We start from the raw sequence: 15,436 nt of genomic DNA on the forward strand, positions 1-15,436 counted from the left end.
AGCCTGGAGCCTACTAAAGAGTCTGTGTCTCCCTCTCTCTCTGCCCCTCTCCCACTCGCACTCTGTCTCTCTCCAAAATAAAAAATAAACATTAAAAAAATTAAAAACCAAATCATTCCTTTCCTGTAAAAAGCTGAGTCTCTAACAATGCACAACATCAATCACAAGCACTTACAGGCTGGTTGATATGAAACCTTGTAGGCATTCTTCTCATTATGGCCGAGTCAAGGTCCTGAGGACGGTTGGTGGCCCCCATAACTATGACCTGGGTGGGCACAGAAAGAAAACACAAGGCATTAAATCCACTGATAATGCACCTTTTAGGATATTACTACTAGGGCTTAGAAGCTATGGAAAAATAAGGAGTGTTTACATCTTCTTTAAAAAATGACTTTAATCTAGTATTACTCAAAAATTTATACATACAAGTCAAAGTTAATCCTAAATGGATCCAATGATGGCAAAAGTGTAAGACTGATGCATTTCACCAGAATTTTAGTAACTAATATACTGTTTAGTTACTGAAGAATTATGAAGATTTAAAATAAAAAGTATTTTGCAATATATGGTTGCTCAGTGGCTACACACTGAATAACTAAAAGCCATTTAGGTTACAGCTTGGGAGTCTATACAGGGGACACTTCACGTCCTTCGATACTAAAATTAAATCATTTCCCCTGAGTCTAAGGATTCTGGTGACGGTAACAGGTATCTTGTACTTTTTCCTCTAGATTTCACACCACTATCTCACGGCACTGTCAGCCCTGCCGGTGATGTCTTCTCAATGCTACAATAAAACCTCAAGTGATCAAACTTTCAACAAGGGCAAAAATTAATCAGATAAATGCTGGGCAGAATTTAAAAAAGAAAAAAGAATTAGGTGCTTGGCTGGCTCAGTCGGTAGTGTGTGTGACTCTTGACCTTGGGGTTGTGAGTCTGAGCCCCATGTTGGGGGTAGAGATTACTGAAAAAATAATTAATTTTTAAAAACAGAAAAGAAAATGCTGGTGACCTGCCAATCTCTGGGCCTATGTCACTTTACTCATAAAGGATATAGACATGAAAAATCAACGCAAATAAAGACAGAGATATCCAAAATAAGTTAATTTCTGGAAGCCCTCAATATTAACATTATTGTTGGTATTTTTTATAGAACCCAATAACAGCCCACATCTGCTACCCAAAATGAAATTTATCAGTATTCTAATGGAAACTTTTCTTTAATATAATTTTATTTCAGCCTAAGAGGTTCTCAATTTCTGAAATAATCTGAAATCTAACTTCCAGAACATGCTGAAAGATCCATTAAACCTTATATTCTACTTCTACTCTATATTTAATGACATTCAAGAGACAAATTATTTTCAATTTAACTGTTGGCAGGTTGCCACCTAGAGGGAAAAAATGTAAATACAAAGGTAAATTTGAGAAATGTTAGTTCCACAATATAATGCAATTTTGTATTTAAATTAAGTGGTCCTAAGATCAAAATATTAAGGCTCTTACCTATTTTTCAAATTAGACTTTCCACAACCCTATAAAATTAGTAAAGTAAAATTTCCATCAAATGTAAAACAAAGAAGTCCTAAAAGTGATCAAAGGAACTAATTGCAGAAGATAATGTATGAGTAGAAGAACATTTTGAGATACAGTACACATTATGTGTTAGAAGAGATTCAAAGTGATATGGAAGCTTGTGGAAGACTGACCACATCAACCTAAAATAAAAACAAAGCAAAATCCCGTATGGCAGATGGGATGCTAAAAATTAGGATCAAGGAATCTAAACAAATCCAGCACAACACAGTTTAATGGATACATACAGGATGATAACAGGTACTCAGGATGAAGAAAAAGCAAGTGATTCAAACTTAAAGAAGCTCTTTCAAGCAGTGATTTTAAGGGGCAAAAACGGATCAACTGTACATACACATCTTAACTCTAGTGCAAATGAGCAAAAATCCAAAATGGGAAGAAACAGTACTGTTTTAGTATTTAAGCAGAAATATTAGTGCTTTGGTTGACTTTTTAGAATCTTTAAAACATGTGATGCTTTATCATTTAACATTTAAAATAATCAGATCTAAAAATAGGCCTGAAACCTTTACCTACGTCAGCAACTACCCTACATACACAGTTAACTTGTATGTCTCATGTCTGAGCAGATGAAGAACATGTCATCAGGTACCTCTGACCCCCAGTGTGGGTGGCGGCTACCTCAGACCCCCAGTGCCGGTGGCGGGTACCTCCGGACCCCCAGTGCGGGTGGTGGATCTGATTGGGCCACTCGGCTACCTCTGTTTCCACTGTAGGATATCACACATACAAGAAAAAGCTGGGGTACTGGGCTTGATCCGTAACCACAGAATAGATAATTTTAGAGAAAGCCTGACTGGCTCGTTCATATGAAAGAAAATGCCTAAAACTAATATTCAAGTTAACATCAATTTTAATCCCCTCAACGCACAAAAAAGGTTGAAAAATTCGTCAGCTTTATAAAAAATTGACATCTTCATTTGCTATGAAGGTTTATCACAGTGAACACAGTAAATTATTACCATCAGTGTAATAAAGAATGGCGGTTCTGAAAACTCAGTGTTGTTTCGTATCAGAACCACGCTGTGTGGCTCTGGAGAACACTTCATCCAAATGCTATTTTCTTGACTTCTAAAACGACACTCTGATACGAAATAATATTAAACGATTTTCTCTTACATGGGCTAACTATTCAGTAGTCTAAGTGTTTTCAATACTGTTGCTTAGGAGGATAATCAGTTTTTGGAAACCTGTAAACTATTCCCATTTTGAACAGAGTTATTAGCACCAATTACTAACAACATTGTTTCTATTGCCGTCACCTAAATTTACAGATGTTATACTTTGTTTTCTATCACCCAAACACTAACGGCAACTTTCCCTCATCATGAAATTATATTTTCATGAAGCTGATGTACAAGGGGGACGTGTGGCTTAATATTCTCTTTAAGGATGGTGTTTTAATTTTTGATTTATGGTAATGTGGTGGATGTAGGAGATCCTTAAGCCCTCTGGCTATAAAACAAAAATAATAAAGTATAAAAAAACTCAATCAATCAACGAATCTGCAAAAACATAAAGGAATTAAGATAAGGCCAACAGTGAAGTCTACACATAAGGGAGGCAAGGGAGGGTAGAAGCTGCCCACGTACCACACAGAAATGTACAGATCTTAGGCAGTGGGGCTTGCACTGGACACCTTATAGGCTTAATGATAAGAGGTCACCCTACATAAAGCTGGGACTCATGAAGTAGGAGGGCCTGAAACAGTGTGAATATTAGAAAACGCAGTCAGTAGAGTCAAGATTTGGTTCTTGGTCAGATGTATAAACACACACACACACAAAATCCCTACGATTTCATGGTTCTTCACCAGCTAACCTGGATCTCAGACCTGAATTTACCTAGTGTTGAAAAAAATCTGGCAGAAGACAAAAAAAATCCTCTTGGGAGCAACAAACCTTCAACATAGGTTCCAAAAATCTATGCACACAGTTTTACCAAATATGACTTTTCCCATGAAATCACAAAACACACAAGCAAAAACCACATAAAGTCAAAAAAGAACAGAACCAGATGTATAGTCATATGTTAGAACTGCTGAATAGACTATAAAATTAGTATGTTAACATATCTAAAGGAATAAAAAAAAATCACATAGCAAATACTTGTTAACTGGTACTAAGTTATACCAGGCAAGTTATAAGCACTTAACTTCCTTAAAACCATTCAACAGTTTGCAGTGGATGCTATCCTTCCCTTTTTTATAGACAGTACTCCGTCCATTCAGATACAAAGTGACTGTATTATCTGATCAAGGTCACACAGCTAGTTGATGCCAGGACTCTGGTTCTCTAATCCAACTGGAAACATGAGTTGATGGGTCAGAGCCCATCAAAACTGACCCGTCAGACTTCAAGAAGGATCTAAAAGAATCTCTAGGACTAAAAAATGTAAGTGAACTAATAATAAGCTCAATAAAAAGGTTAACTCTAGCAGAAGAGATGCAACTAAACTTAGAATTGGCAAATTAAACTAAAAAAAATAAAAACATTTCTCAGAATGTAGCACAAAGAGAGAAAATACGAAAGAGAGCTAAAACGCGCGCAGTGTAAACAGGAGCATCCAACGGGCATCCCACAGGAAGATCACATGGGGAATGGACGGAAATGATACGTGAAGAATGGCTGCGTTTTTCAGTTCTGGTTCTCGAACTGCCATTTCCAGTAATGTGGCAGAAAAACAAACATGCGGGGTGAGGTGTTTTGTGTTTTTTTTTTTTCTTTTAATGAAAATACATTACTGTTCTGGCAGGAAAGTATGGATTATTCAGAGGCAAAGAAGTAAGAGAAAATGGAAACCTCAAGAGGTACATTGAACAAGACAGGTGGCTTTCCCTTTGGGGCCATACCAGGGGACCTTGGTTCTGGTTTTCAGAGCCCACAGGGCGCAGAGACAAAGCGTAGGATAAAAGACTTTCATAAAAGTGGGATCCTAAGGAAAGTACATGGGGCAGGAAGTGGGAAAGTGTGTGAGTTCCAGCAGCTAATGAAAGTAGTAAAGTGAAACTAAGGGGACAGGAACTGAGAGGAGGGAGTGTAAGATTCACGGTAAAGGGTCGAAACATGCACAGAGTAGCCACAGCCACTAGTTGTTTCCTTTCCCTCAGAGGAGAGACTTCACCCTGGTTTTCTCTTTTCTGTAGGATTTGTTTCAGGCACTTAGGCAATCTTTTAACATTGTGTTTAACATAAACCCTCAAAATGACCAAAAGTATACACAAACTATTCTTTCAGATCCCCATCACTTAATGGTAAGTATAAATAATTATTAAAAACAAAAACAAAACCAAAAACAAAGAACTTCTCAACAAAACCAGAAGATGGTTCTTTGAAAGAATTAACAAAATTGATAAACCACTAGCCAGTTGGATCAAAAAGGAAAAGGAAAGTACCTAAATAAATAAAATAAAAAATTAAAGAGGAGAGATCACAATCAACACAGCAGAAATAAAAACAGTAATAAGAGAATATTATGAGGAATTATATGCCAATAAAATGGGTAATCTGGAAGAAATGGACAAATTCCTAGAATCATATAAGCTACCAACAGTGAAACAGGAAGAAACAGAAAATTTGAACAGACCCATAACCAGTAAGGAAATAGAATTAGTAATCAAAAATCTCCCAAAAAACAAGAGTCCAGGCCCAGACGGCTTTCCAGGGGAATTCTACCAAACGTGAAGCCAGCATTACCTTGACTCCAAAACCAGACAGAGACCCCGCTAAAAAAGGAGAACTATAGACCGACTTCCCTGATGAACATGGAGGTAAAAATCCTCAACAAGATTATTAGCCAACCGGCTCCAACAATACATCAAAAAAATTATTCACCATGACCAAGTGGGATTTATACCTGGGATGCGGGGCTAGTTCAATATCCACAAAACAATTAACATGATTCATCACATCAATAAAAGAAAGGACAAGAACCGGGGCACCTGGGTGGCTCAGTCAGTTGAGTGTCTGACTTTGGCTCAGGTCATGATCTCACAGTCTGTGAGTTTGAGCCCCGCATCGGGCTCTGTGCTGACAGCTCAGAGCCTGGAGCCTGCTTCAGATTCTGTGTCTCCCTCTCTCTCTGCCCCTCCCCCACTCATGCTCGGTCTTTCTCTGTCAAAAATAAAATGAACATTAAAAAAAATGTTTTAAAAAAAGAAAGGACAAGAATCATATGATCCTCTCAATAGATGCAGAGAAAGCATTTGACAAAATACAGCATCCTTTCTTGATAAAAACCCTCAAGAAAGTAGGGATAGAAAGATCAACCTCGAGATCATAAAAGCCATATAAGAAAGACCCAACGCTAATATCATCCTCAATGGGGAAAAACTGAGAGCTTTCCCCCTAAGGTCAGGAACAAGACAGGGATGCCCACTCTCGCCACTGTTATTCAACATAGTATTGGAAGTCTTAGCCTCTGGAATCAGACAACACAAAGAAATAAAAGGCATCCGAATCGGCCAGAAGGAGGTCAAACTTTCACTCTTCACAGATGACATGATACTCTATATGGAAAACCCAAAAGATTCCACCAAAAAACTACTAGAACTGATTCATGAACTCAGCAAAGTTGCAGGATATAAAATCAATGCACAGAAATTGGTTGCATTCCTATAAACCAACAATGAAGCAACAGAAAGAGAAATCAAGGAATCGATCCCATTTACAATTACACCAAAACCATAAAATACCTAGGAATAAATCTAACCAACGACGTGAAAAATCTATACACTGAAAACCATAAAAGGCTTATGAAAGAAATTGAAGACACACAAACAATGGAAAAAGATTCCATGCTCCTGGATAGGAAGAACAAATGTTATTAAAATGTCAATACTACCCAAAGCAATCTACATATTCAATGCAATCCCTATCAAAGTAACACCAGCATTCTTCAGAGAGCTAGAACAAATAATCCTAAAATTTGTATGGAACCAGAAAAGACCTCGAATAGCCAAAGCAATCTTGAAAAAGAAAACTAAAGCAGGAGGCATAACAATTCCAGACTTCAAGCTATACTACAAAGCTGTCATCATCAAGACAGTATGGTACTGGCACAAGAACAGACACTCAGATCAATGGAACAGAATAGAGAACCTAGAAATGGACGCACAAACGTATGGCCAACTCATCTTTGACAAAGCAAGAAAGAATATCCAATGGAATAAAGACAGTCTCTTCAGCAAGTGGTGCTGAGAAAACTGGACAGCGACATGCAGAAGAATGAATCCGGACACTTTCTTACACCATACACAAAAACAAACTCAAAATGGATGAAAGACCTAAATCTAAGACAGGAAGCCATCAAAATCCTCAAAGAGGAAACAGGCAAAAACCTCTTTGACCTCAGCCACAGCAACTTCTTACTCAACACACGTCTCCGGAGGCAAGGGAAACAAAAGCAAAAATGAACCACTGGGACCTCATCAAAATAAAAAGCTTCTGCACAGCGAAGGAAACAATCAGCAAAACTAAAAGGCACTGACAGAATGGGAGAAGATATTTGCAAATGACAGATCAGATAAAGGGTTAGTATCCAAAATCTATAAAGAACTTATCAAACTCAACACCCAAAAAACAAATAATTCAGTGAAGACATGGGCAAAAGACATGAATAGACACTTCTCCAAAGAAGACATCCAGATGGCCAACCGACACATGAAAAAATGCTCCACATCACTCATCATCAGGGAAATACAAATCAAAACCACACTGAGATACCACCTCGCACCTGTCAGAATGGCTCACATTAACAACTCAGGCAACAACGGATGTTGGCGAGGATGCGGAGAGAGAGGATCTCTTTTGCACTGCTGGTGGGAATGCAAGCTGGTGTAGCCCCTCTGGAAAACAGTATGGAGGTTCCTCAAAAAACTAAAAATAGAACTACCCTACAACCCAGCAATTGCACAACTAGGCATTTCTCCACGGATACAGGTGTGCTGTTTCGAAGGGACACATGCACCCCCATGTTTATAGCAGCACTATCAACAACAGCCAAAGTATGAAAAGAGCCATCGATGGATAATTGGATAAAGAAAATGTGGTGTATATATATACAATGGAGTATTACTCGGCAATCAAAATGAAATCTTGCCATTTGCAGGTACGTGGATGGAACTGGAGGGTATTATACCTAGTGAAATTAGTCAGAGAAAGAAAAATATCATAGGACTTCACTCCTATGAGGACTTTAAGAGACAAAACAGATGAACATAAGGGAAGGGAAACAGGGAGGGGGACAAAACAGAAGAGACTCTTAAATACGGAGAACAAACTAAGGGTTACTGGAGGGGTCGTGGGAGGGGGGATGGGTTAAATGGGTAAGGGGCACTAAGGAATTTCCTCCTGATATCACTGGTGCACAATATGCTCATTTGGATGTAAATTAAAAAAATAATAAAATTATAAAAAATAAATAAAAATAAATAAAACCAACCAAAAAGTTAAAAAATTTTTTTTTCTAGGCCCATAAAACTAAGTATTAAACATTTTGTATCAGTGAAATATGAAATAAATTATTAAATGAATTGATAAAGTTTTACTAACAAATGACTGAACCAACAACAACAAAAAACTTCTCTAAAAAAGCCTAAGAAGTAGCCCACTAAATTTCCTCCTACTACCACCGCCACCCCCCACACCCGTCGCCACTGCCACCAGCACCCACTGCTGCCCCCCATCCCCCATCAGCACCCACCACCACCACCGGCTCAAGGCAGATTTCTTTCACACACCTGACAGCTGTGGTCAGTATCCAATCCGTCCCACAGACTCATAAACTGAGCTTTCATCATGGCGGTAGCTTCATGGTCAGAACTTGAACGGTTTCGCAGAAAGGAGTCTAGAAGGAAGAAGTCCTCAACCTTAGAAACTAATTTGAATTATTTACTCATCGTAAAACTTCAAATCATTAACCAAAAAATCAAAAGCTAACAAATCTGCGAAAGAGTACAAGACAAAGAGTTCAACTATCCCTTTTCATACATTGGTCTGATACAACAATTTTGGCAAATAATTAAGAAATTAAAACGCAATCAACTCCCAATCTTCAATTCTTTCCTATCAATACATTAATGCCAACATATGTAAAGAAGTACAGGATCGGGTAATTAGAAGATACGGATCAAGTGGTGTCTTGGAGGAAGGTCTGTATGCTTTGGCCCTAACATCCCAGGTTATGTGCATCCTATGTATTCTTAATTGTGGGTCACACTCTTTTTCTTCACATGCTTTTCCTGGAAATAAAGAAAAATGGCATTGGAAAAATGTTAAAACACCATTCCGTGGGAAATGCAGGACAGAAAATGGTTTCGAACACACATGCTCGTAGGCATGTGCATATACGTGACACAATGTAAAGAAGCCAGCAAGAAAATACACCAGAACGCTAATTGCTTTAGTTATCTCTCAGTGATAGACTTGAGGACAATTTAAATGTTCTCTTGAACTATTTGCTGTCTTCCCAATTATCTACAAAGAACATGAAATGCTTTTAAAGAGGGGTAGAAGGAACAGTACCTCCTAATTATGAAAAAAAGACAGTCATAAGTCCTAGATTTTCTAGTATAATCCTATTTCAAGTGCTTTGTCTTCTATCCCTTCAAATAACTAGCATTTTAGCACTGAAACTACAATCATACGTGTGAGTTACACAGAAATGGTTTGGTCCAAACTTAAAAAAATTTTTTTTACAGGGTCTTCGGATGACAAATACACATTCTGGATTTTCTTTTGTAGTTTCAGTTTCATACAATCCGTCCCACTGTTGGACTAGGTACCAAACTAACCCATCTACTCTGGAGGTAGAAAATGTAGTCATTTTTAAATTGCTTCTTTTTAAAGATAATATGTGTCAGTACAGCTGCCAGCTAACCACCATAATTCTGCTATCAATTATTCCTAAATCATCTTCATTACTAAGAAGTTGGTTCTGGAAAGACAGCTGCTTGAAATAATATAAAAAAACTTAAAATGCTGGAGAAGTATAAATAACCTAACTATATTAGTAATTACATCAAATGTTAAATGTAGGGGCGCCTGGGTGGCCCAGTCGGTTAAGCGTCCAACTTCAGCTCAGGTCATGATCTCACAGTTCATGGGTTCAAGCCCTGCGTCAGGCTCTGTGAGCCTGGATCCTGCTTGGGAACCTGTGTCTCCCTCTCTCTCTGCCCTGTCCCTACTTGCGCTCTGTCTCTCTCTCTCTCTCTCTCAAAAGTAAATAAACATAGAAGAAAAATTAAAGAAAAAATGTTAAATGTAAATGGTCTTAGAGTACCTACATAGGTGGTTAGGAAATCAGACTGGACACTTAGGAAACCGAAATGTGTGCTGCTTACAAGAGACACTTTAAATCTAAGAGCTCAGAATGTTGCAAAGGATGGAAAAAGACATATATGTAAATATTAACAAAAAAGTTGGGAAAAAAATATTTTTAAAGTTAATGCATACCTGACAAATGGTGCTAGAACAACTGAACATCCATGTGCTAAAAATCTATCTAGACAAAGACCTTATACGGTGCACAATTAACTGAAAATTGATTCTAGATCTAAATGTAAAACACAAAACTGCAAAATGTCCAAAGATAACATAGGAGAAAATCTACATGACCTTGGGTTTGGTGATGAGTTTTTACATACAACACCAAAAGCATAATCGATCCAAAAAAAAATAGTTAAGTTGGGCATTATTAAAATTTAAAAATGCTCAAAAATGAACTACTGGGACCTCGTCAAAATAAAAGTTTCTGCACAGCGAAGGAAACAATCAGCAAAACTAAAAGGCAACTGACAGAATGGGAGAAGGTATTTGCAAATGACAGATCAGATAAAGGGTTAGTATCCAAAATCTATAAAGAACTTATCAAACTCAACAGCCAAAAAACAAATAATCCAGTGAAGACATGGGCAAAAGACATGAATAGACACTTCTCCAAAGAAGATATCCAGATGGCCAACCGACACATGAAAAAATGCTCCACATCACTCATCATCAGGGAAATACAAATCAAAACTACAATGAGATACCACCTGGCACCTGTCAGAATGGCTCACATTAACAACTCAGGCAACAACGGATGTTGGCGAGGATGCGGAGAGAGAGGATCTCTTTTGCACTGCTGGTGGGAATGCAAGCTGGTGCAGCCCCTCTGGAAAACAGTATGGAGGTTCCTCAAAAAACTAAAAATAGAACTACCCTACAACCCAGCAATTGCACTACTAGGTATTTATCCGAGGGATACAGGTGTGCTGTTTCGAAGGGACACACGCACCCCCATGTTTATAGCAGCACTACTGACAATAGCCAAAGTATGGAAAGGGCCCAAATGTCCATTGATGGATGAATGGATAAAGAAGATGTGGTATACACACACACACACACACACACACACACACACACACACACACACACAAAGGAGTATTACTCAGCAATCAAAAAGAATGAAATCTTGTCATTTGCAACTACATGGATGGAACTGGAGGGTATTACGCTAAATTAGTCAGAGAAAGACAAATATCATATAACTTCACTCCTATGAGGACTTTAAGAGACAAAACAGATGAACATAAGGAAAGGGAAACAAAAATAATATAAAAACAGGGAGGGGGACAAAACAGAAGAGACTCATAAATATGGAGAACAAACTGAGGGTTACTGGAGGGGTTGTGGGAGGGGGGATGGGCTAAATGGGTAAGGGGCACTAAGGAATCTCCTCCTGAAATCATTGTTGCACTAGATGCTAATTTTGATGTAAATTTAAAAAAATAAAAAATAGGGGCGCCTGGGTGGCGCAGTCGGTTAAGCGTCCGACTTCAGCCAGGTCACGATCTTGCGGTCCATGAGTTCGAGCCCCGCGTCGGGCTCTGGGCTGATGGCTCAGAGCCTGGAGCCTGTTTCCTATTCTGTGTCTCCCTCTCTCTCTGCCCCTCCCCCGTTCATGCTCTGTCTCTCTCTGTCCCAAAAATAAATAAACGTTGAAAAAAAAATTAAAAAAAAAAAATAAATAAAAAAATAAAAAATAAAACAAGCTAAAAAAAATGTTTTAAATGCTCAATAAAGAAAAACAAAATTAAAAATTCTTCCCTGTGGAAGACACTGGTAAGAGAAGAGATAAGCCAGGGCGCCTGGGAGGCTCAGTTGGTTGAGCATCTGACTTCTGCTCAGGTCATGATCTCATGGTTTGTGGGTTCCAGCTGTGGGTCAGGCCCTGTGCTGACAGCTCAGAGCCTGGAGCCTGCCTTGAATTCTGTGGCGCTCTCTCTATGCCCCTCCCCCACTCATGCTCTGTCTCAAAAATAAACATTTAAAAAAAGAGACAGCGAGAGAGAGAGACAGAGAGAGAGAAGAGAAAGAGTAGATATAAGCCACAGACTAGGACAAAAGATTTTCAAACTACTTCCCTGATAAAAAGTGTGTATCCAAAATATACAAAGAGCATAAAATTAAATAATAAGAAAACAACCCAATTAAAAAATGGGCCAAAGAGCTGAACACACACTTCAAAGATACACAGATGGCAAATAAACACATGAAAAGATGCTCAACGTCATATGTCGTTAGGGAACTGTAACTTTAAATGACAATGAGATACCGCTCGCTACATGCTTGCTAGGATAGCTAAATTCCAAAACACTGATTATATCAAGTGATGGACAGGATGCTGAGCAAGAGGACCGCTCATTCATTGCCAGTGGAACTGCAAAATCACAGAGCCATCTTGGAAGCCAGTTTGGTGGTTTCTTACAAAGCTAGAGTTTCACTGTAGGATCCAGCAAACGTGCTCCCAGGCATTTACCCAATTGAGCTGAAAATGTATGTCCACGCAAAATCTTGCACATCACTGTTGTTAGCAGCTTTATTCACAATCGCCCCAAATTGGAAGCAACCAAGATGTCCCTCAACAGATGAATGGATAAACAAACCGTTGTACAACCACACAATGGAATATTACTCAGCCATAAAAAGAAATGAGCTACTAAGCCACAAAGACACGGAGGAGCCTTAAATGCATATTGCTAAGTGAAAGAAGCCAGTCTGAAAAGGCTACATGCTGTATGATTCCAATTACAATATTCTGTAAAAGGCAAGATAGTAAAAAGACTAGTGGCTGCTGGGACTTTGGGAGTTTAGGATGAACAGGTGGGGCACAGGGGGTTTTCAGAGCAGTGAAACTATTCTGATACAGTAATGGTAGATACAGGACATTATGCATTAGTCAAAGCCTATAAACACAAAGAATGACCCTTAATATAAACTACGGACTTTAGTGATTAATAATGTAGCAATACAGGCTCATCAATTATAACAAATGTACCACACGAATGCAAAGTACTGATAATAGGAAAACTGTGTGTGTAGGGGATGTGTGTATGGGAACTTTCTACGTTCTGCTTTCTGTAAACTTAAAATGGTTCTAAATAACAGAGCCCAGTTTAAAAAAAAAAACAACAGCTTAACGAATATCTGAGATTGTAAGAAAGAGAAAAAAACAACCGTCAGAATTCAGGAAATATGTGGTGGGAGCATGAGGTGTCTGTGCCAACCGTGGACACGTGCACTTGTGGACACGGCAGGGAGGCGTGTACCGCCTCGGCGTTCATGTCCACGCTGAAACCAAGCTGCTCAAAAGGATGTACGCTCACAGAAAGTGTAGACAAGAAAAAAAATCCTGCTCACTACTACAGGGAGTTAAAGACCAAGTCTGTCTTGTCTGTGCTCTGGGGGTAAACAGGTCTCCCCTGAAAAATAAAAAAACTAAGGTCACAGAGGCTCTCCCTCAGGCACGAAGACTGGATTTGTGCTGTCATTCAGTCTAGGAACATCCACACTGAGAAATTATCACAAAAATTAGCCCTGAATGATCAGACTCCACACACAGGCTCTAAGTGGAAGGTAGGAAAAGCACTCTGACTGGTCTTAGGCAACACAGAATTCTCCTATAAAAACAAGCTGTAGGCTATCTAACGTTAGAAATGAGCCAAGGAAACAAGTTAGTATGAAACACTTAACAATACAAAGGAGAAGTAGAATTTCAGACAACAGAACAATCCAAAAAAACTATATATAAAAACAGTATGCTTAAAACTGAGACATAAGAGGGGGTGGTGCCTGGGTGGCTCAGTTGGGTTAAGCGTCCAACTCTTGGTTTTGGCTCAGGTCGTGATCTCAGGGTTTGTGGGTTTGAGCCCTACTGACAGCACAGCCTGCTTGGGATTCTCTCTTTCCTCTCTCTCTGACCCTCCCCCACTCATGGTGTCTCTGTCTCTCCCAAGATAAATAACTTAAAAAACAAAAACAAAAACAAAAAAAACCAAGACATAAAAGGGACTGAAATTCAAACAGAAAAGCAACTATAGTGAAAAAAGGGAAATTTAAAAAAGAACCAAAAAGAACTTCTAAAGTTCAAATGCAATCAACAGAATACAAACCCAATGGCTGTGCGGTTAACATAGCCAAGCAAAGAACTGCTTTTTAAAACTTAAAGATTGATGTTTTAGTTGTATCATTATTTTATGTATCAACAAAGTTTTAAATGTTGCCAAGTAAGTTATAATACTCAAAAAACTCTGCCAATTAAATTATAACATGTTACCCCAACTTCAGAAAGGTTAAAGTGTAAATAACAAAATGGTATATTTTAGAACTGATGAAATATGGGAGAACTCGATGCGGCAATGACTCAAAATTAAGTAGAGAGGGTAGATACATGTATAAATATAAATATATACATACATAAAATGGAAGTCTCGCCACAATCAAAGATACGCAGTGGCTGAGAAATTTTCTGGAATGAAAACCACGAATCATCAGATTAAGAACCACAGTAAGTCTCAGTGGGATAATAAAAATAAATACAGACCTGGAAAAACCATAATCAAACAGCAGAACAAGATAAAAATCTAATAACACTAGAGAGAAAAGATAAAATTACTTACAAAGCAATATTTGACTATAAGCAGAATTCTTGAAAGCAACAAGAAAGACTGGAAGACAATGGACTTGTAGCTTCAAAATGCTGAAGAAAAATAATTCTGTTATCATTTAAGAGTGAAGGTAGAATTAACACATTTTCACCCAAAGACAGAATTTACTGTATTCATGATCTTTGCTGAAAGAACTTTGATAGACTTCAGTGAAGGGAATTAAATCCAGAAAAGGCAGCTTTGTAAAGAAGCAACAGTGAGCAAAGAAACTGGCAGACGTGGTCTCTAAACAAGTACTGCCAGTACAGAAATAACAACCACTATGGAGACTGTAAAATAAGAGAAAATGTTAACATGTAAGGAATGAGTGGAACGATTAGTGTTCAAGAGTTCTAAGGTCCCTGGAATTATTTGGGAGGAGGGCAGAAATGATTAGCCTAGACTTTCAGGGCAAGTAGGTATTCTAAATGTTTCACTAAAGAAAAAGAATATGTTACTTCTAAACCTGTAGCAGGGAAAAGGGGATAAAGTGAGAAAAGTCCACTAGATTGGTAAATAAAAAAGCACACGTAATGTGGCAGAAATAAATCTAAATACATGAGCTATCAAAATAAAGGTAGACTGACCACACCTCCTGGTTAAAGTGTCTTAGATTAAAATTTTTTTAGGGGCGCCTGGGTGGCGCAGTCGGTTAAGCGTCCGACTTCAGCCAGGTCACGATCTCGCGGTCCGTGAGTTCGAGCCCCGCGTCGGGCTCTGGGCTGATGGCTCAGAGCCTGGAGCCTGTTTCCGATTCTGTGTCTCCCTCTCTCTCTGCCCCTCCCCCGTTCATGCTCTGTCTCGCTCTGTCCCAAAAATAAATAAATGTTGAAAAAAAATTTTTTTAATTTTTTTTTAAATCTAGCTATAAGC

General features: G+C 38.5%; 1 protein-coding gene across 5 annotated transcripts in view; it reads right to left on the bottom strand.

The window, feature by feature from the left end:
• Window positions 1-15,436, bottom strand: part of ATAD1 (ATPase family AAA domain containing 1) — a 79,617-nt gene that overhangs the window by 15,412 nt on the left and 48,769 nt on the right. For all 5 annotated transcript variants that reach the window (XM_040454239.1, XM_040454238.1, XM_040454240.1 and 2 more), the window contains 2 exons: window positions 8,336-8,442; window positions 176-265 (listed from right to left, as the gene is read on the bottom strand). In XM_040454239.1, coding sequence (XP_040310173.1) covers window positions 176-265; window positions 8,336-8,442 — 197 coding nt within the window. The remainder of the gene's footprint in view (window positions 1-175; window positions 266-8,335; window positions 8,443-15,436) is intronic.

This window comes from Herpailurus yagouaroundi, unplaced genomic scaffold (assembly GCF_014898765.1).
Source record: "Herpailurus yagouaroundi ecotype Mexico unplaced genomic scaffold, PumYag 211, whole genome shotgun sequence".
Classification (NCBI taxonomy): domain Eukaryota; kingdom Metazoa; phylum Chordata; class Mammalia; order Carnivora; family Felidae; genus Herpailurus; species Herpailurus yagouaroundi.